This window comes from Salvia splendens, chromosome 2 (assembly GCF_004379255.2).
Source record: "Salvia splendens isolate huo1 chromosome 2, SspV2, whole genome shotgun sequence".
NCBI classification, from domain to species: Eukaryota; Viridiplantae; Streptophyta; class Magnoliopsida; order Lamiales; family Lamiaceae; genus Salvia; species Salvia splendens.
The window spans coordinates 38517619-38538097 of record NC_056033.1 but is presented as its reverse complement, the minus strand read 5'-3'; the positions used below and the strand labels follow the sequence as shown (position 1 = coordinate 38538097).

Genomic DNA, 20479 nt, shown 5'->3' with positions numbered 1-20479 from the left:
TTATCGAAGCAAGTTATCAAATTTTTTGTTATGTATAGTAGTAAATAGTTATGTTATCAGGTTTATTTACTTTTATGATAGTGTTGTATGTTGAGTGTTTGCAAATGAAAAAAAAAGGAAATAGACATGTTTTGTTTATCGATCGTACCGAAAGGTAACGTCACTTATTCGGTTAAAACTAGCCGAGTAAGGGGTGTTACATGTTTTATGCATCTCTCTAAGACACATAAGCGTCACGCGTCGTTCAAAAAAGATCGAAAAAATTGAGAGACGCATGTCCCTCATGCGTCTTTGTGAAAGACACATCATCGTGATGCGTTTCATTAAAATGAGACGCATGAGGGTCATGCGTCTCTCCCAAAGCCAGAATAAAAAAACGTCCAGTATATTTATGGAAAGTTAATTATAGCCTAGAACAAGAAAAGAAATATCCCTGAAACTGAAACTTCAAGGAAGGTACTGTAGATAATTTCAAATTCAAAATTGACTTAATTGAGGGCTAACTAAATTCCTCTTCATTTTTCTTTTTCTCGTTCATTTCTTACTCTCACAGATACACTGATACTGAGCTCGTCTTCTTCCATCTCAATCTCTCATAAATTCACCGCCTGGCAGCTACGGCCAGTGTCGCCGCTGACAGCCACTGTTCGCACAAGTAGCACCGCCGCAACCATCCTTTCATCTCTCGAATCCGCAAGACGAGGAGTGACGGCCACGGTGAGTGTTCTGTATAAGATAATTAGGGCTAAGATTCTTTGTGTTCGATATGGTACATTAATGGTATATTGAATCAAGTTGCACAGAGGTAACAAAGATCAGAAATGCAGACCTTGCAAATTCTTGGTCATGATTCAGATATGGCAAAGTTGATATCTACTCACACAACTTAACTAGGGTATCAGAAAGCTTTCTTTCTGCAGAATGATGAGTGCCAATATCGTAAAGTAAATTTTCTTGATCCAATTCAATAGATTTTTAGGTGGGCACAATATCTGGAAATGTTAACATCTGAGTCTTGTCTTATTGTATAGGTTTGAGCGATTAGATGAGTACTTAAAACTTTTAAAATGAATCAAACTTGATCAAGAATGTTACTCCCTCCGTCCCATTAATAACATCCCTGAAGGATCCGGCATTGAGAATAAGAAATGCAGTTTTTGTGTCAATATATTAAAGGGACCCTACTTGTAAGACAATTAAAAGCAATTTTTAGAGTTTGAGACATTATAAATGAGGCAACCCAAAAGTTGTTTTGGGATGTTTTTTTTGGTTAGGCGATGTAGTTTAAGTTTATTAGTTATAGAATACTATGATTGATGATTTGCAAGGTTTTGAAATTTTGGTTTTCGCTATACCGGACCGAATATATGTATTTGGTTCAGTTCTGTTTAGCTAGTGGATGGTAAACTATTATATTTATATTTATATTTCCAACAACATGAAGTGAACTCTGATAACATGGAGAAAGCGAACATCAAACGAACTGGAAACCTTTCTCTGCTATGATGCAGAGTGCTGAAATTGCAGACTACACTATTTGATGGGGCAAAAGAAATGTCAAGTGTGTGATGACGCAGAATCCAAGTACAAGTGCCCTACTTGCTTAATAACCTAGTAAGTCGATCTCTTGTTCTTTTCGAGTGTGTGAATTTGTTTTGGAAGAATCTCATTTTTCAAGTTTAAATTTCCGCATTTATTAGTCATTGATTATGAGTTTTCATTGATTGCTGGTGCTCGTTTGAAGTTGTTCTGTGGCCTGCTTCAAGAAACACAAAGGTAAACCAATAGTCTAACCAAGGATTTGGTATCTTTTCTATTCAAGCACTGAAGTGTTTCCTTCCATGTTATTACAGAAGTTCCTTGCCAGAAGACAGAATCTGTAAAGGAAGAAAAAGTTTGTAAGTAGTTCCCATTCTTCTTTCAATGCTGGTTGTTGTGTCCTTGCAGCTATAGTTAATAACGGTCTGAACATATTACAATGTCGGTTCCTGGTCAACCTGTGTTCATGATTGAAGTATTGATTTTGTTATGTTTGAGGTCTGTTTTTGTAATTTTGTAAGGAGATGCTTCTGATGAATTACGATTGCATGTGGAGATTTTGTTAGCTATTAAGTTGACATGCTCTCATTAATTTTCTTGCCGATGTCTTCAAGTCTAGATGGTTTGCTTGACCTCCTTCAACATGTCAGTTATATTAATTTATTTCCTTTGCTTATATGTATTTCAAATTTTCAAGATTATTTGCTTGTCTGAATAATGATATCAAGTGGCCTCTTAGGTTCAGCAAATTATCATTTTATTACGATTTTCTACACCCATTTCGCATCTGATATTTTTGGGATTGCCAAATGTGACAAGAAAAGGTAGACATGAAATGTCTTATTTTTTGAATTTCTTGTACTATAGCCTGTCATCAAAGGAACTAGAATGACATGTGGATCATTAGCTGTATAATGTGTATATCATTATTGCACACAGGTGCTAGTGTGCTACTATGTATGTGTAGTGCAGCAACCATTGATCATGGATTCCGGCAGTAAATTTTCTATTGAGTTATTAGCTGCATCCATGTCAACCTTCATTATGTGATACCCTTTTCCTTTAGATCCATTATCCATGCTACCTTGAATATGCATTCTCATTTCTCAAAAAATATGTATATGAGCATCAGGGTGTGTAGATGTTTTACATGGCAAAGTATGCATACAGCTTGATCTGATACAACTTGTCACCAATTTAACTATTGAAACCAAAGAATCAAGTTGAGACTTGAGACTTGAGACTCAGCTCAAATAGGAAAATTTGGGAAGAATTTAGTATCAACTTCAGTAGACAGTTTGGAGGGATTGAGGTCTGAGGAAGAATGTTGAGAGAGAAGTAGGGATAGAGAAAATACCTGAATTGATGTCACCTGCTGACGTAAAAATTGGTTACAACTTGCTAATAACAGCTTGCAGCTAATGATGGCTTGACAATCAATTCGTTAATAAGTTACTAAATAGCTCAACTGAGAGTCTAAAATAAACTGTACTGTATACCACAGAAATCCTAAAGATTGCAAAACACCTTTGTCTTGGGAGCTTCACTTGTTTCTAATAAACTCATATCTTGACAGGTTATGTTACTTAATTCTTATTAGTTCATTTAGTTGACCTTCTGCTGAAAGTATTTACTTATAATTTACTCTTGATATATGTGATGTGTGAATCACTGAACGTAAACTGAAAACCTAGTTCTTTGCAATAGTTTTGCAGTATGATCTTGATATTTCTATTACTATTCTCACATTTATTTTATATTTTCGTGTATGATTATTGCAGCAGATCCTAGTTCAACAACAAATAATAACAAACCAACTCCTAGTTCAACGATAAATGATAACCAACCACCTCCTAATTCAACAACAAATGATAGCCAGCCACCTTATGTGGATGAGCCAAGTGAGGTGTTGCAAGAGTCACAACTGCAGTCTGTTGGTAAGTTTCATGCTAGTTTCTTAATGCTGAAATTCCCATGCCAAGGATTTTAACCCTGCTGGCTTCTTCTGTGGTGCTTATTAGAAATGGGCCACTCACCCCTTAAAAGGCCTTATAAGGGGGAAGGTTATCCATACTTTTATAGATGAGCTAGGATCATCACCAAGTCGATGTGGGACAAGATTTAATAGTTTTAACATGCCCCCTCACGTGTGGGCCGGAATGACACATTTGACTTCCATCACGTGGGTAGGCAAGAGAAGCGATAAAGAGATAAAATCCATCATCGACTTGGGCACGCTCTGATACCATATTAGAAATGGGCCACTCACCCCTTAAAAGGCCTTTTAAGGGGTGAGTGGCCCATTTCTAATAGCTATTTTGAATTTTTGTATCTTTTGTCCGATTTTCTATAGAGAAAACTATATCTGAAAGTTTCATTTTGGCTGTGGGAGGCGGGTGTTGAGTTCAGTTTAATAGAGTTAGGGTTTATGACCCCCACCATCTAATATGTTCATGTGAATGGAATAGTAGATTTGCCACCATATATTATGCTTTTCCAACTCATTTTGATTTCCTGACTCATTTTATTCACATGTTTTTCCCTGTTCTAGCTAGACTTTGTTGGTCTAAGACAAATCTCTATATTCTTACCTAACTATGACAAATGCTAAGCCGTTTCTCCCTATTGTTCTAGCATTTAAACCGTCAAGGTCTTTCAAACTCGCTGGTATCATGTGGTTACACACTTCCTTCTGCTTCTCCTGCAGCTTCATCCAATGAAATTCGTGATTTGGTAAAGAATGAAAAGCTTCAGAAACTGATACACAGCATTGATTGCTCTGCAGATCCTGAGAGCGTAAGTGTGATCAAACTATGCTCTTCCTTCTCTGGGAAAAAAATCCCCTTTGAAATTCCTGAATATTCAAATTTGTGAGTTTTAACTTTTTTTGGAGTTGTGAAAATTTGTCACCTGTGTTTTTCTCTTCAATAGGAGCTTGATAAAGCCATGGAGGAGGAATCATTTAGTCAATTTGCAGAAAAGGTATCATTTGATATACTATAATTTAGGCATTAATGTGAGTGTCTGTGTGGACGCAACGATATTTTAGCCTTGCATACATTATTCGAATCGCAGATCTTGTCTACCATAGTCCCTGGTGCTTGATTAATCTGGACAGCCATGATCTTGCAACAATATCCTGGTTAAGATGTAAGTAAATTAACTCTCTCTTACTAGCTCTGTTACTTGTGCATATCATTTGCTGCTAGTTTGGACATCCCGATATGGTGCTCTGATTCGCTGTGCTCTAAAATCTTAATTAGAATGCATTCAACCATGCCCGGAGCCCGCTACATCCTGGTTAACTTGAATTCTTGTTGGAACGAGTTTGATTTATCAAGTTGTAAGGGTTTGAATTTTGACGTGTTTTATGGATGTTATTGTGCAGTCTCCAAACTACATTAAGAACAGAGGAAGTAGAAGTATGTTGAAATCAAGAGAGAAGGTATTGAAGAGGAAGGATAAACCAAAACGAAAATGCAATGAACAGTTGTTATGAGTTTGGATCGATAGATTGAGATTAACTAGTCATTCAGTAGTTTTGCTTGGTTGTGTCGATAGTGGAAGTTGGCTGAGCTCCATTTTAACTGTAGGGGGAGTGAACACTTGGGGAATTGGTTCTGAAGCATGGAAAAGTAAAAAAACATAATCATATGCATGTATTAATTGTTTTTTATACTCCTACTCGATAATGATATTATGAAAATTAAGTAACAATAGCTGACGATATTTAATAAAGATAAATGCTTTAGCTAAAATTATTTGGGTGTTGGCCTGGCCCAACAGAAAAAAAGGCCCAACCCAACTCCTCTTTCTCTCATTCCTTCAAACATCTCTCTCACGCATACTGATACCCAGCTTTCTATCTCACACACAAATTCACTCCGGCGAGGATCGCCGCCCACAGTCACTGTTCGCATTAGTAGCACCGTCGCAATCCGAGACCCCGCCCTTCCGCAAGACGTGGAGTTGACGGTGACGGTGACGGTGAGTGCTCGCTAAAACATTTGTGACTTCATTCATACGTATTTAGGGCGTATTTAGAGCTAAAGCATACTCTGTTCTTGCGGTAAATTCTAACCTTCATCCTCCTATTTCTTTCTGTTGATATTAGGTCTCAGTTGATAGTTTCCTTATGGTAGCATTTCCAGAAATCAATACAAGTTTCGATCAACAAATGAAAACTTTCGTTAACCCTAGACATTAATTTATCATGGGTGATAATGTGTTTGTGTTGATTTATAGCTTATTGGTTACTGTTTTACGTTTATTACCATGATTTACCTATAAAGTTTAAGCAATTTTATGTGAATGAAATCTGTAACATCCATTTCATCATTCATAATTCCAGATTACCCTTTGAACAAGTGAGAAGTAGTGAGATTAGGGAAATGAGTGTGAGGAGCAGCTTAGGAGGAGGCTTGAAGAAGGCGCTGGCTGAAGTGGCCATCAGAGGAGTCACTGAAGCTAGAGCTAGGATTTTCGGCCACTTTCTTAACCCAACTGGTCAAAGATCTGCCAACAAAATACTTCGCAAGAAGCTGATTGGTGACAAAGTTGCTGGTTGGTATCCTTATGATATCAACAGGGACGATCCCCGTGTGATGGCTCAGAAGGAACATGAGTAAGCAATTCCACCCATTTTCTTGATTTTGTTTGGTATTGCCTGCATTGATGATAGAGAATGTGAGGCTTATTAACCATAACATGTTTTCTACTGGCATTTGGATCAAGCATGTTTATTGGAGCAAAATTAGCTGTGTTGCATTCTCTACATATAGACTGATATAAGGACACTAAGCCACCTATTTTTCAAGTTGTCAGTCTTAGGTAACTTTGAACTAGAGAGAGGTTCAATGGGAAAATCAATAATCTGTTTTCCAGTTAATCTCAAGTCAGTCATGCAACCTGAATAAAGTAGATGAAAAAATTTCCCCAATTATGCTTGTTTGCCTCCACAAATAAACTCTGTAGGGCTGCTAGCACTTAGCACCTGTGGGTGTGGCATAATATGTGAGAAATAGTATGGTTATAAGAAAGTTGATGTGATAGTGTTCTTGTGGACAGATTTCTCAGCAATTAGGGATGATAAATAACATTATAGAATTGGAATAGTCCTAACAGAACAATACTTTTGTTTACTTAGACCCAAATTGCTGCAATTCTAATTTAGTTTATTGTGGCAGGCGACTGAGCAGGCTTGAAATGTTGAAGCGTCGCCAGAAGGGGCCACCAAAGAAAGGTCAAGGGAAGCGTGCTAAAAAGAGTGGCCGATAAAGACGATCTGATTTTATCTAAATTTATATGAAACGCTAGCGATCTATGACTTTTTCTGCAGTGCAGCATTCTGGTGATCATGTTTTAAGATGCAAGTTGCATATGTTCTACCCTGCAACATATTTTGATGATTATCAATAATATTCAGTAGTTGCTTTGATGGGGATAATTATAACCTTTATTACTTCTGTTGCAATTTGCAGTTGCCTATAGCTTTTTTGTGTTAATCCTTTCTATTTAATTCTGTAATAACTTAAACCTTGTTTGAACTTTGAACATGGATTTTTGACCTAGAATTTTCATTTTGGATCTGTTTGATAGGTTAAATACCGGTGTCTTTTACACTTGGAATGCTGTTTTAATTTTTTTTATCAAAGCTTCATTTCTAAGATTACTCGTCAACTTACAATATTCTTATTTCCCTTTAAAAAAATATTTTCCTGATTAAATTTTAATTCATGCCTCACCTTTACTGTAAATTATATCAACGGGACAATATCGTATGCTGTATGAACTTTATTTATTTATTGAGTTTTCAAATGGAATGGGCTCCATCAATACTTGTGGATATTTCATGTCATACTATTAACTTTGATGCTGAAAAAAGAGAAGAGGTGTCATTTATTTAAAAAAAACATTTTTGATGCTGAAAAAAGAAAAGAGGTGTCATTTATTTAAAAAAAACATTTGTCATTTTCATTCACTGGAAGAAAATGAATGGAGTGCACAAATATTAATATCCTTTTTAAAGACTGAATATTTATGGATAAGCCCTAAAAAGCTGAAGACTCGTTCCATTACATCATGAAATTTTATTGAACTCATACTCAAAAAGGAATCATTCTGCCTCTGCAGCAGATTAATCGAAAGTCAAAATTTCCATTTCTCAAATCGAAATGCGAACGCCATGTTCCCATACATGTCTAGCTTTCATCCTCAAATTCCTCAATTTCCTCAACGCATTTGTGGGTGTTGTCATAATTATATATTGTGCATATGTGCTTAATCAATTGCATCACCACCCTCCGCCTAATGATTCCGGATTCCGCCCTATCTCCGGTGTCTTTAGCCCTGACGATGCGCTCAGCTCCAATTTCAGCTCTCTCCCAGCTCCTTGGTACTAAAATTTTACCTTTTTTGTTAATTGTTCGCGTTAATGTATTTGTTTTCAATATTAATTTTATTGCTCGATTATTTACCCAATTGGAATTATGGTTGAGGGAAAGTTGTGCTTGAGGCTGATGCAATAATTGGAACCTTTAATGTTAGGAATAGGTTATGCATTTATGGCAACTGGGTTTTTAATAGTTTTCACTTTTCATTAATTTTGTTGCTCGGTTATTTTCCCAGTTGGAATTATGGTTGAATGTAAGTGTTGTGGTTGAAGCTGATGCAATAAATGGAACTTTTTATGTCATTTATAGGTTTACATATGCATTTTTGGCAACTGGGATTTTGATAGTCTTCATCAGTTTCGTTGGATTCATTGGTGCGGAGGCCATCAGCGGCTGTTGCCTTTGCTTTGTATCCTCTGCTCCCTCATGGAATTACTAGAATATTGTTACCTTTTATTCGTTAATGTTTCTGTTTATCAGCTTGACTGTTAGATTTTCTGGACTTTTTTAGGTGTTAGAACAATCTGATGTTCGATGGTGGTGGTGTTTTTTTCCTTTTTCTTTTTTAAAACGTTAGGAAATCATGGGAGTATTGAGAGGAAGAAGATGCAGAGAACAGAGAACTTCCCTTGTTGTCATACTCACAACCATCTTCTGCTATTTTGGTTATATAATTCTCATGGATGATGCTGTTTGACATAGAAAGTAGAAACTGCTCTGCATGCGGACTGTACTAAATTGTAGTTAATGCAAAGCCCAGAGGCTGCTAACATGGAGAATTAAGAAAGTGAGAGGAGTAGTTTTCACTCACATTATAATCCTGAGCTATATAAAGAAAAAATGTATTAAAAAATATCTATTGGCAATGCTGGAACTAGGAAGATGGAGGCTGATGGTTCATACTACACTTTTGTGGATTTGTTATTATCAAAGTGCATTTTAATGCCCGTAATTTGGTCCTGAGAGGAATAATTGATATTATGTTAACATTTTGTATCCACCTAGACTTAGGTAATTGTTTTAAAACTGCACCTTGTTTGTTTTAGTTGGAAGAATTATGGCAGACACCGAAGTTTATGAGCCAACCCGAATGTGTAACTAAGTATATCCTTGACCATGTAATTTCAGTATGCTGTACTCACTACCGTATTCATTTTATCGGAAGTGGGTTTAGTGATCTTCATTGCTCTTGATCGCCAATGGGAGAAGGTAATGCCGCGATCATTTGATTGCTGATGTTTCAGTGCATTCTTGTGCCTTACCTGTGATGTAATCATTCTTCAGGATATCCCATCTGATCCCACTGGAGAACTTGACAGATTGTGGACCTTCATCAATGATAATGCTGATGTCTTTATGTGGGTTGGCATTGTTATTCTTAGTGTACAGGCACGTTTTCGTCTTCTGTACGACTATACTAGCATGTCAATTATGATTTTCTATTTTGTTTCCATGTGTACTGTCAGCTTACACTAATTATGAAATTCTTGGATTCAATATGCTTACTATTTTGTCTAGTTAGTATATACTGAAAACCAAGATACCTTAGAAGCTCATTGCTTCCTAGGGGCAGTTTCCGTATAGGTATATGTGTACAACCAATTTTGTGGTCAATTAGTTTCTCAAACGTTAATGAGTTTTCCACTCATTGTTGATTTACCTTTTGAGAGTGGATAACAAAAGCAAACTTTAAAATGTCAGAGACAGGATTTAATGGAATATATTATTCAAACCTATGTTACTAATGTACTTCTAAACAGCTAATTCTGAATTGAGAGTATGTTTAGTAGTTCTTATGATGCCATGCAACATCTATTATCATATATTCCGAAAAGTAAAAACCTGTTTCATGATTACTAATGGATATGGCATCTCCATTGTATTTGATAGTAACTCAAGAAGTAATATTTTGAAACCACAGTAACAGTTTTGCTTTTACAGGTCTTATCTGTACTTCTTGCTGTAGTGCTGATATCCTTGGTTTCTAGTCAGAATGAAGATGACGATCTTGAGGGAGAGTATGGATTCCGTAATAGCAGTAGGGAACCATTGGTCAGTCCATATTCAGGCCAAGCATCTGGTTCAGCTAGAGGTGATTCTGATATCTGGAGTTTAAGGATGAGAGAAAAGGTCAGTATCTTATAAGTTATTAAAATATACAATCTGTGCTGGTAGCAATTACATTTAAAAGGCATTAACATCATTATGCTCAGCTGGTGGTATTTATTCAGCTAAATTCTGAAAGAAATAAGTGTCTTGTGATGTTTCAGTCATCTAATACAGGTGCTGTGCTTGTCCGCTTGCACATGCTTCTGTTCTTAGTAGCAAATCATATGGCAGATAGATCAGAATGTTGAACTAGTTAACTGAAAAATTATTTTGACAGAATGAACATGCAAGATTCACAATTTAGACTCACAGTGAGTATATTATGGTCTGTTTTGCTTGTTTAGGATTATGAAAATGCTTTTGATAGCAGACTAATAGTAGGCTTCGGATTCAGTTTGCACTTTCATACTCAAAATGGACATATATTCAGAGATACTGTGTTGGATTTTTCCGTATATGCATACATTTTTGTTTTTGCTAGTAGATGCCGTCTTAATTTGTAGAGTTGCTGCATGCTAGTTCACTTTGAGCTGTTCTTGTTCTTATACAATTTCTTCTGTCAGTATGGACTTAATACCACCACCAGCAGCAGCAGCGACGCGAAACCAAAATTTGGTGAATCCAAAAGCATCAGCAGATGATGTTATGAAGTGTGAGTGAGAAATCTATTGAAGCAAATGAAGAGCAGTGATGGTGATCAGCTTTATGTGAAATTTATTATTTATATGATTTATTAAGTTCGACAAAGATAGAGTTTGTTACTTGCAGTTGTGTGGTGTATATTGATCCAAGTATGGTGTGGATGACTACTGTTATCATTGTAGAAAAGGGAAGATTATTTGTAATTTTTTGGTGTGCTATTTGTTTTTCTGTAATTAGTATTCAGGGACCAAACCATTTCTTCTTAGACACTGATGTTTCCACCCATTTCTACTTGAAATAACAACAATCCATTTATTTGTTACATATCTATATGGGTTATTTGCCTACAAATTAGGCAAATAACCCTATCTATATTTATATTAGTATCATTTAACCCTTGTTACTGATTGTATGTATTTTATATATCAATATATAGTAAAAAAAAGACAAAATTGAATAAATATTCATGCCCTGTAACAGCTACGATCAATATATGGAGTCAAAGCATAGTACAAGAACAGTCAGAGTCTTTAAGCTATAGCAGAATACAAGGTGTTAACTAAATGAATGAAGACTTGTTACATTCTACCTGCCAATTGAACCACCACTTCCTGCATTAGCTCTTCTAGCAGCCTCCCTTCAATTTTCCTGCATAAATCATCCATCTCCTACCCGAAATGATTGACCCAACCACTGCCTAGTACCTTCTCCCCGATCAAGTTGGGTATAATGGATGTATGGAGTCTTTGGCTCAGGTGTGAGTCATATCCTGTATTTAGTAATGCTGCATTTACACAATCATGCACGAGTTGTTGAACTGCTCGCTTCTGCCTTAGCGTGCCATCCGTCAGATTCTTGTCGTCTTGAGAATTAATACTCTGGCCTCTAAAAGATGGGTGCAATGGGCTCTGAAGTGAGTGACATCTTGCCAAATATGAGGTAGAACAGGCCTCACATTGGCGGCCAGCCTCAGCTAATAATCCCCTTAATAAAGAAAAGGCATTCTCGTTCTTCTTCATCTGTTTCTTTGGTGGTTAATTGCTTGGAGGGATGAGAAGAGCCTGCATTTACAAAGGGGTCATTCGAAGAAGGGCTCCGTGCAATGGATCCGATAGGTGGCGATTTGTCAATCATACGTGATCCTATGGATAAGCAGGGGGACTCCACTCCTGAATTGGTGAAAAGGAAAGAAACTGAGAAATACAAATGATTAGTATGGAAAAAACCAAGCAGAGTTCAAGAATGGAGAGAGATGAATTTTACCTTGTTGTTCAGGCTTAACATAATAAGAAGCTGACTTTTGTATATACTCCTCCTCCTCCTCCTCCTCCTCCTCCTCCTCAAATGATAGACCTAAGACAGATATCGGGCAAGGCTGGTCAAGATTATTGCTTAGGCTTGGAGATGGCCTGAGTTTGTGTGTGGAAAAAGTGGCAAATTATGTTATGTGGTCTCCAGGTTTCCCAGTACAGAAATCACTTGGTCAATTAAATTTGGTGGGTACGAAATAGTGTTGACCGTTACACATCTGCAATCACAAGTTTGTAAATGCCCGCACAAAGTAAAAGAGACCCAGAGCAGTGCACAAAATTAGACTATTATCACAAACTAAGCATATTACTGCATATTTCTCTGTGGCTGTTAGACAGCACTATGAGCACCTTTCATAACTTCAAATGACACCTTCTTTTTTTCTGGATAATTCACATAGAACTCAGGAAACATCAAATCAGTTACCATGCATAGAGCAGTAACGAGAAAAGAAAAACTGTCACTGGAAGATGACTGTTGTTGTGATAAGTAACCAATGAAGAAAGCATCAACTTAGGTATATGACCAATCCTTACATCTCTGATCATTGCAAAAAAACATATGCATGATGGATGCATCAAGCAGAAGATGTAAACAAAGTACATGAAATTAAATTTGGACAATTTACCTCAGGAGACATCATCTTTGCGCAAATAGATTCAGAGGACGGTGCTGTTCTTGATGGTTCTAACGGTGAAAAAGCATGAATGGACCCTTTGTCATTAAGACCTACCGTCCTATCAATGCCTTCAGGATGCAAGTAAAAGCCATCTTTGGTATGGGACACTAGAGACATTTCTTTATCGGCTTTTTTGGCCGCCGTCGAGAGAATCAAGTTTCCTTTGAGTGATGATTTAGCACTTACTTTTCTATCCTCATAAGATTCTGATTTCTCCTCTCCTGAAACTGAACTGCCAATATTCAACCTAGTTCCAAACCAACCAGATACCGGAACAGATTTTGACCTCATCAGATTTCTTGGTGGATTATCCATTGCTTCATCTCTTCTCCAATCATTAACAACGAGAAAATCGAAGTCCCTAGATTCCTGGCTTGAACTGCCTCCTTCGCCATGAGAATACAATGGCTTTATCACAGTTAAAGCAAGCATTTCACCCAATGTGCTGGAGCTTCTCTGATATTGCTTTTGTTCTTGAACAATCTCATTAGATGGCATCATGGCCCATCTTTCAGAAAGACGTTTCTTCGCTTCTCTGCTAACTGATGATTCTGGAGAATAAGATGGCCGAGATGAAGTAGAGGTAGAGTAAGGGCTAAGCATATCAACATAATCCCCAGAAAGCTTAGATACAGGTGACATGGCCTCTGAATGACAGAGATTATCACCGATGTAACCATGCTCTAATTTATTAAATGAGCTATCATCACCTACGTAGTCATTCAATAATACCGACGAAATCAAGTTTTCATTTTTGTGATGCTGGCTATATTTGGCATGCATTTGTTGAGCGATTCCTTTTGCTACATCTCTTGATTCTTGATCCTCGCCCTCTTCAATATGCGTAAAGAAGTCTTCCCTTCGCAGCATCATTGGTTGTTCTGAATGAGGAGAAGCCACAGTCATATCGTTACATGCTTTCTTACGTGTAGGTTTTAAAACTACAATTTGTGTCGGCCGAGAGGGATTTTCGTAACAATTAAGACCTTCAGGAGAGGAACTTCCTAGTTGAACTTTCTCCATTCCATTCTGCTGAGGAGGGGCCCTTTTCTTTATCTTCTTTGTATCTCTGACTCTAATCCCAGTCTCTACAAAGTCATTGTTCTCTATCCTCTTTGTAGGTTCTCTGGATGACTGGAATCAGACTGCCGACTGTAAAGATTCTCAGAGGACACTGAATGCGGTTCTTGCAGACATTTAAGGAATAAGTCTTAATTGGAACTCAGAACTTGTAGTGCATCTTGGAATTGCTTAGATTGACGATATCTTTCATTCAGAGAGAGGCGTTTTGCACTGAGTATTTTCATGCTCTGAAACACTGCAGTAGGAAAACATCAGAACATATAATTATTATGAAGAAGGTCAACACAAGATGAAAAACTTATGTATGTTGCAAATCAATAAAACTAAGAGGGTGTTTGATGGAAATTTAAGAGTACTGAGAATTCTAATAACTGAAACTGAGAGAGGTGGTTTTGGTAGAATTGTTCAATGGTAGATGTCAAATCATGTGTAATCTGTTTGTAATTGTTTTAGGAAACAATTCCTATTGCAGATGCCATATGTTTGTAAAGTGAGATGTAGAATAGCAGAATTGTTTTCAAGTTTTATAAACAAAGAAATCTTGCAACTGGGAGTTGAAAGCTGTAATGGTTTGGAGATATTAACACTCTTACATCTGTTGGATGAGCAAGACTTATCTTTGATCCATCTGAATAGTTGCAAACCTGTAAATAAATTTAGAATATCACAAACCATGACAATATGGTACACGTACCAATAGCAACACGACAATGGAAAAGCATTTGAGGACTAAGTGGAACCTATTACGTGATGAACATATTCACTTGCCAAGAATCATGCAAGCCCATTCATTCAGACTTCATCTTTCATATAAACGAAAAATTTAGCCCCAAAGCACCATTTGTTAGTGAATAGTGAATGACAAAACATAAAGGCCACAAAGAAAACAAAAAGGTATGGATATTTGGTAAAAGTTGTTGAAAACATACATAAAGGTGCTTTTTAAATTTGCAACCACCATTCGCAAAAGGAACCTCCCTACTCTACAACCACAACCAAGAATATTAACAACAAGAAAAGCAAGAGAGAGGGATCTTCCTTACCGAAAGAAGTTGAAGCTCTAAAGAGATACAAAAAGGATGGGCAATTAGTAGAATATAATGAAGGGGCAAATGAGAATTAAAGGTGAAGAGCCAAGGAGTCAATCAAGTAAAGAACAATTTCCCTAGATTAATGTGCAGAAAGAATAACAAAGACAATACTTCACAGCACACACAGCCCTGTAAATAGGAATTTACGGCATATTTCCATGTTGTCTCACATCAAGATGTGACCAATCACCAAATATCCCCTTTTGAACTCCATGTTCCTCCAATATATACTGATTCAATCGAAGAACCATTGAGACTGCAATTTATTTCAAACAGAGAGAAACAGTCTCAGGACCACACTTTACTCGATTTTTAACCCGAAGAGCATCCACAACGGCGGACGTCCGCCATTACGCAACATGGAGGCGGACACAGACGTGCGATGCGGACACCGGAGTTCCGCGGCATTCCGGGGAAGTCCGTCATTGCGCTGACACGACGGACGTCCCGGCGGACTTCCCGATTTTTCATTTTTTTTAAAAAAGAACTCTATATATACGGCTCGTTGAACTTCATTTCATTCACACCACTTGTTTTAACGAGTTTCTCTCTATACTTTCATTTCTTCAGAAGATAAATGGAGCACTTCGATAGTGATTCCCCCGCCACGAGCGAGTCACAAGCGCCGATTTTTCCCGTTAGAGTTGGGGGAAATGCCGGCGGAAGTGCACTGATGTCCGGGGTGATGTCCGGAATGGCGCCGATGATGCCCCAACCCCAAATGGCGAGGATGATGCCCGGGTACTACAATATGTACCCCCTTGATGTGGGATGATGCCCCAAATGCCTGGGATGAGTGCCGCGATGCCTAGGATGATGCCCCAGATGCCCGGGATGATGATGGCCGGGATGATGCAGGGCATGCCTGCCGTAGAGGTGCCCACGGTTCCGGAACCGTTGGTTCTGGTTTTAGAAATTGCCGAACCGCGAGGGTGTTTCGCAGTTATGGTTCTGGTTCCAAAATCGCGGGTTTCGGTTTCGGTTCCGAACCGGCGGTTTTTCGGCGGTTTTTCATGATTTTGAACTGCCGGTTTTTTTTGGGTTCCGGCTTGGTTTTACGGTTTTTCTGTGATTTTTCACGGTTCCGGTTTGAAACCGTTCGGAACTGGCGGTTCTGAAACGGTTTCGGTTCAAAAAATTTTGAACCTGAACCGAACCACGGTTCAAAAATCGACGGTTTCGGTTCGATTAAATTCTCACGGTTTCGGTTCAGAACCGTAACCGACGGTTACGGTTTCGGTTTTAACCGCCGGTTCAGTAAACCTTGGGCAGGTCTAGCCTGCTGCTGCGGGGGGAGCAGGCAGGGGATCCCCCAATCACCTGGGGACAATGTCTATCGCCCCTACATGGATCTATTGTCGGGTGATTCCCCCCAGAGTACTCCTCTGGAGACTCAGTTCACCGGCATCGAAACTTTCTCTTTTGAGGAATTGGGACTATCTCCGGTCAGGGATTCTCCCACTGAGATCCCATCGGCGGGAGGGAGTACGCGGAGGCAAGGGAGAGGGAAGGGCAAGGCCACTACCTCGTCTGTGCGTGCGGGGAACGAGGGTGGGGAAGGGACCGAGGGGGGGAGGGGGAGGAAGCCGGCAGAAGAAAGAGGACCATCTGGAGCATAGAGGGGTGCGTCGCGCTGACGAAGGCGTGGATCAGTGTAGTCGAGGATCCCTACGTCAGGGCTAACCAGCATATCGACAGAATGTGGTGGCGCATTAGCCGAAGCTACCTCCAATTCAAACCGTCCGGTGGGAAGCCTCACGATGGAGAGTAATGCCGGAAACAGTGGGAGTGGCTGAGGAGGCAGCTCAGCCGATTTTCCGGCATCTACCAAAACAACCTCATCACGGCAACCAGCGGCATGTCCGCCGATGATGTGAAGCTTCTGTCTCACCAGCAGTACCCCGACAATGAATTGGGTTTCAGAGATTTCAAATATTGGGAGGTCTATCTTGTGGTGCAGACTTCCGCCAAGTTTAGTTCGGGTGTTGAAGCTGGCTGGCCGAAGCGGACGAAGATCAACCCCTCCCACGAGCTCCCTGAAGCCGAGGCAGAGTTCCTGACCCCTCAATCCCGCCGCCTTAGCCCGGTTGTGCAAAAGTCCGCGATGCGGATGGCTAGGGGAAGTGCCAGCGGGTCCGAACCCGAGGTCCAATCGGTAGCTCCTTCCCAGATCGATCCCGAGCTCCCCGCACTCGCCCGCATACAGCAACATGATTTACTTTAATCACCATGGAGAAGTGGCTTTCAACGACTGACCCCTTATACAAGATTATGCTAAAGGATGTCATTGACAATATGCGACGCGATTTGGGGATGTCACCCCTGCCCGAGAATTACGACGGGACTGGCGGCGGGGACGAGGAGGAGTGAGACGGGGGACGCATTTGTCGAAGCTGTAGGTTGTTTTTTTTAACTATGTATTTTTTTTTATAATTATGTATGTTTTTTGTTTTAAATAAAGTGGTTACATTTTCTCCGTATTTGTGTCGAATTTTAATTCCGTAAATTGTTTAATTTGGTGAATTTGTGAATTTTTATTATTGTGGAAAGTCCGTCGAGATATCCTTGGGGATGTCCGCCATTGTGCAGTGGGATGTCCTTATGACGTGCAGTGCAGTGGGATGTCCTTATGACGTGGCAGGAAGCGTTTTTGGGAAGTCCGTCGGGATGTCCGCCGGGACATCCGCATCACTGTGGATGCCCTAATAATAGGCATTGGAGTCGCATGTATGCCTAAAACTCCATATCAGAATTCCTACTATATGAGCAGTGCTAAAGTTCATCACCACAGCAAAATGGAAGGTTAAACTTCGATTTTGTTAGCAAAATACAACAAATCTTAAAAAATGAACATTATAGCCAACACTAATTAAAAAATCATCACAGAAAAAAGCTGAACCTGAGAAGACAGCAGGAAAAATGAAAGTTTAAAGGTAGAACTTATTCCAACACGGTGTTTGTACCTTCAGATAGCGAGATCGCAAGTAGACAACAAGGCAGAACTGCAGCAGAAAGCTCCGCCGAAATTGTCGGAGCACTCGAGGAGTGAATTTTGAAGCAGGAAGTTCAAATAATGCGAGCAGCGAAGCAATGCAGTCTCTCAAAATATTCCAAATGAAAACGAGGAGTTTTGATTAGGTTCAGCAGCGGATATCAGTAGCTGAAGTGAGAGGCAACGGTGAAGAGGAGCATTCGCCGGAATCCCACACTCCGTCGTGAATATCGCCGGAATTCAGTTAATGTTATTCATTCTTTTTAAACGAGGCAAAGAACTGGTATACCTTAATTATAATTAATTAATTAATTAAAAAATAATTTCTCATGAAAATTACTACTCCTTGAATTAGCGTTAATTGTATTTCATATGCCTTCAAATGTTCTTTTTAAATTTTAGTGGGTACAAAAATTATTTGAGTATATTTCTATTTATGGTTTCCACCACATAATATATTATGGATACCACCAGTGTACAATAATATAGTATAACATTTAATATACATTAATTCAATTACTATTATTTCTATGATAGTATGAGTTTTCAATTTTCATAATCTCCACTCATGATATTTTTTTTTTGGAAACACACTCATGATATATTTTTAATTAACACCAAAACCATCTTTAATGTTAAATCATTTATTCGTGCTTCATTATGGGGGTAATTATATATTTTATACATAATATTTTTCCTTTGTTTCAATTTAGTACAAAAAGTATTAAATTTACATATTACATACAAAAAGTTTACTAAGTGTTCTAAAATAATACATTCCGTCAAGTCACCTTGTGAGAGTGTGGGATTAACAATGTCATCAACGTGTGTATCGTAGTCACTTGGTGGATCAGTATTTTATTTCGTATTAGATTTTTGTCCGGTCTGATTTGAAAACTCAAAGCATTATAGAAAAATAATCCGATCCAAAAAAATCTCAAATTGCATAAAAAGATATAAAAACCAAAAAATCCAATACCAAAAATAAAAAATTTGAAATCCAATACCGAAAATCTGAAAATCTAATACTGCGCATTATCAAATACTATCATAAAAATTGTTTAACACAAAGTTTTTATATTGTTTGGATTATTTTGAATTATTTCAGATTTTTAAATATCTGATCCGAACATCCGAACCAAAAATTCCAAATACACCACCCAAATTTTTAATTTCGATTTGGTTTGGATCAAATTTTTAGATTTTGGATATTTTTTCTACCTCTAAACCTGCAAAATAAAGTCTTATTTGTCACTTGTATACTACTAGCATTATCTTATTCGATTTTTACTTGTATACTACTAGCATTATCTTATTCGATTTTTACTAATATTTGATAAATATATATCATACTATTTCATTAATTTATTATATAATTATATTTTATTACAAATTTAGTAAAAATGCGATTTTCTCTTAAATGTTCTACTCGGATTCTTCACATTTCTACGCTACCTAATTAATTTTTGATCGAATGAAAATAAAGAGAGAAAAAAAAAAGAATAAAAATGGCATAGATGACATTATCCAAAAGAAGGGGATATGGTCTCCACGTGGCAGAGGCGTAATGGCTAAAGCAACAGCATAGCTCTCTCCCAATAATCCCAGTCCAGAAAAGAAGATATCCCCTCAATTCAATGCATCTCTAAATCTCCTCACTTTCCTTAATTAAATCTAATTTGTTTGTATCCAATCACACCAAAAACAGGTTGTGTTGTGTGAATCTTGAAGAGCAAAGATTTGTAGAGAGAGAGAGAGAGAATGGCAAGCAGCAGCATAGCATCAGCTGCATGTGGATTTGTGTTGGCACAAAATGTGTCATCAAACACAAGCACTCTTAAGGCCAACATGGTCTGCTTCTCTACCAAGAACAGCAGAAGCTCTAGGCTCGTTGTAAGGGCGGCGGAAGAGGCCGCAAAACCAGCGGAAGCGGCTGCCGCCACCGCCGAAGCCCCGGCTGAAGCACCTAAAGTAGTCAAGCCGCCGCCAGTTGGCCCCCCAAGAGGCTCTAAGGTAGTAACTAATTTGCATGTTCTTCAACTATTGATCTTGGACCTAAGTAGTGGAGTAGGAGTATAATTGTATGTTAATTAAGTGGAGGAAATGTTTCATTGATTCTTGCAGGTGAGAATCCTTAGGAAGGAATCATACTGGTACAAGGGCGTTGGTTCGGTTGTTGCTGTTGATCAGGTAAGAGAACCTAATACCTAGATATTGTTCGATTTTTTACTAGCAATTTAACAGATATATTCCTCCATTTTAATGGCATAACAAATTTAGGTTAAAAATTGAAATGTTGGTAGTTTTGGCAATAACCTAAAAGGATAAGACAAAATAAACTCTTTACTTGTTTGTTTATAATACTCCTATATGGCAATATATTTACTTGTTAAAAATGCTAAAACAAATGACAGGACCCAAAGACTCGGTACCCAGTGGTGGTGCGGTTCAACAAAGTGAACTACGCAAATGTATCTACAAACAACTACGCTTTGGATGAAGTGGAAGCCGTTGCATGAACTCATGCCCACCCTCTTTAATTAATTTGTAGCCTCCTTAATTGTTTAATTTCTATCTCAAACCTCTGTATCATACATTCCACTCTCAATCTGTGTTTATTTTTGCACTATCCATTTCATTC

The 20479-nt window shown here is 38.3% G+C and overlaps 4 protein-coding genes across 14 annotated transcripts; 3 read left to right on the top strand and 1 right to left on the bottom strand.

The window, feature by feature from the left end:
• The first annotated feature begins 509 nt into the window (after nt 1-509).
• On the top strand, nt 510-6026 carry LOC121792695 (zinc finger HIT domain-containing protein 3-like). 5 transcript variants are annotated; one of them, XM_042190743.1, is made up of 9 exons: nt 510-717; nt 1512-1614; nt 1745-1776; nt 1854-1898; nt 3321-3476; nt 4247-4335; nt 4471-4521; nt 4615-4689; nt 5891-6026. In XM_042190743.1, the coding sequence occupies exons 2-8, from the start codon at nt 1541-1543 to the stop codon at nt 4642-4644; spliced, it is 477 nt and encodes a 158-aa protein (XP_042046677.1). In that variant the 5' UTR covers nt 510-717; nt 1512-1540; the 3' UTR covers nt 4645-4689; nt 5891-6026. The 5 variants fall into 5 exon arrangements, with proteins under 5 accessions (XP_042046677.1, XP_042046678.1, XP_042046679.1 ...); XM_042190744.1 differs by lacking the exon at nt 5891-6026 and adding an exon at nt 5398-5522; XM_042190745.1 differs by lacking the exon at nt 5891-6026 and adding an exon at nt 4928-5249 and having other exon boundaries at nt 3324-3476.
• A 1554-nt stretch (nt 6027-7580) lies between these two features.
• On the top strand, nt 7581-11004 carry LOC121792691 (tetraspanin-18-like). Its single transcript, XM_042190737.1, has 6 exons — nt 7581-7933; nt 8241-8340; nt 9060-9140; nt 9216-9320; nt 9873-10061; nt 10604-11004. Exons 1-6 carry the CDS (start codon nt 7713-7715, stop codon nt 10679-10681), a joined length of 774 nt encoding a protein of 257 aa, XP_042046671.1. The 5' UTR covers nt 7581-7712; the 3' UTR covers nt 10682-11004.
• Nucleotides 11005-11134: 130 nt separating this feature from the next.
• Nucleotides 11135-18064, bottom strand: LOC121792684. 7 transcript variants are annotated; one of them, XM_042190729.1, is made up of 5 exons: nt 17810-18064; nt 14349-14399; nt 12622-13990; nt 11946-12210; nt 11135-11875 (listed from the first exon to the last, which is right to left on the bottom strand). In XM_042190729.1, the coding sequence occupies exons 3-4, from the start codon at nt 13693-13695 to the stop codon at nt 12166-12168; spliced, it is 1119 nt and encodes a 372-aa protein (XP_042046663.1). In that variant the 5' UTR covers nt 13696-13990; nt 14349-14399; nt 17810-18064; the 3' UTR covers nt 11135-11875; nt 11946-12165. The 7 variants fall into 7 exon arrangements, with proteins under 7 accessions (XP_042046663.1, XP_042046660.1, XP_042046661.1 ...); XM_042190726.1 differs by lacking the exon at nt 17810-18064 and adding an exon at nt 14496-15107; XM_042190727.1 differs by lacking the exon at nt 17810-18064 and adding an exon at nt 14685-15107.
• Nucleotides 18065-19445: 1381 nt separating this feature from the next.
• LOC121792699 (photosystem I reaction center subunit IV A, chloroplastic-like) lies at nt 19446-20467 on the top strand. Its single transcript, XM_042190748.1, has 3 exons — nt 19446-19851; nt 19963-20028; nt 20253-20467. Exons 1-3 carry the CDS (start codon nt 19600-19602, stop codon nt 20355-20357), a joined length of 423 nt encoding a protein of 140 aa, XP_042046682.1. The 5' UTR covers nt 19446-19599; the 3' UTR covers nt 20358-20467.
• The last annotated feature ends 12 nt before the right edge of the window (nt 20468-20479 follow it).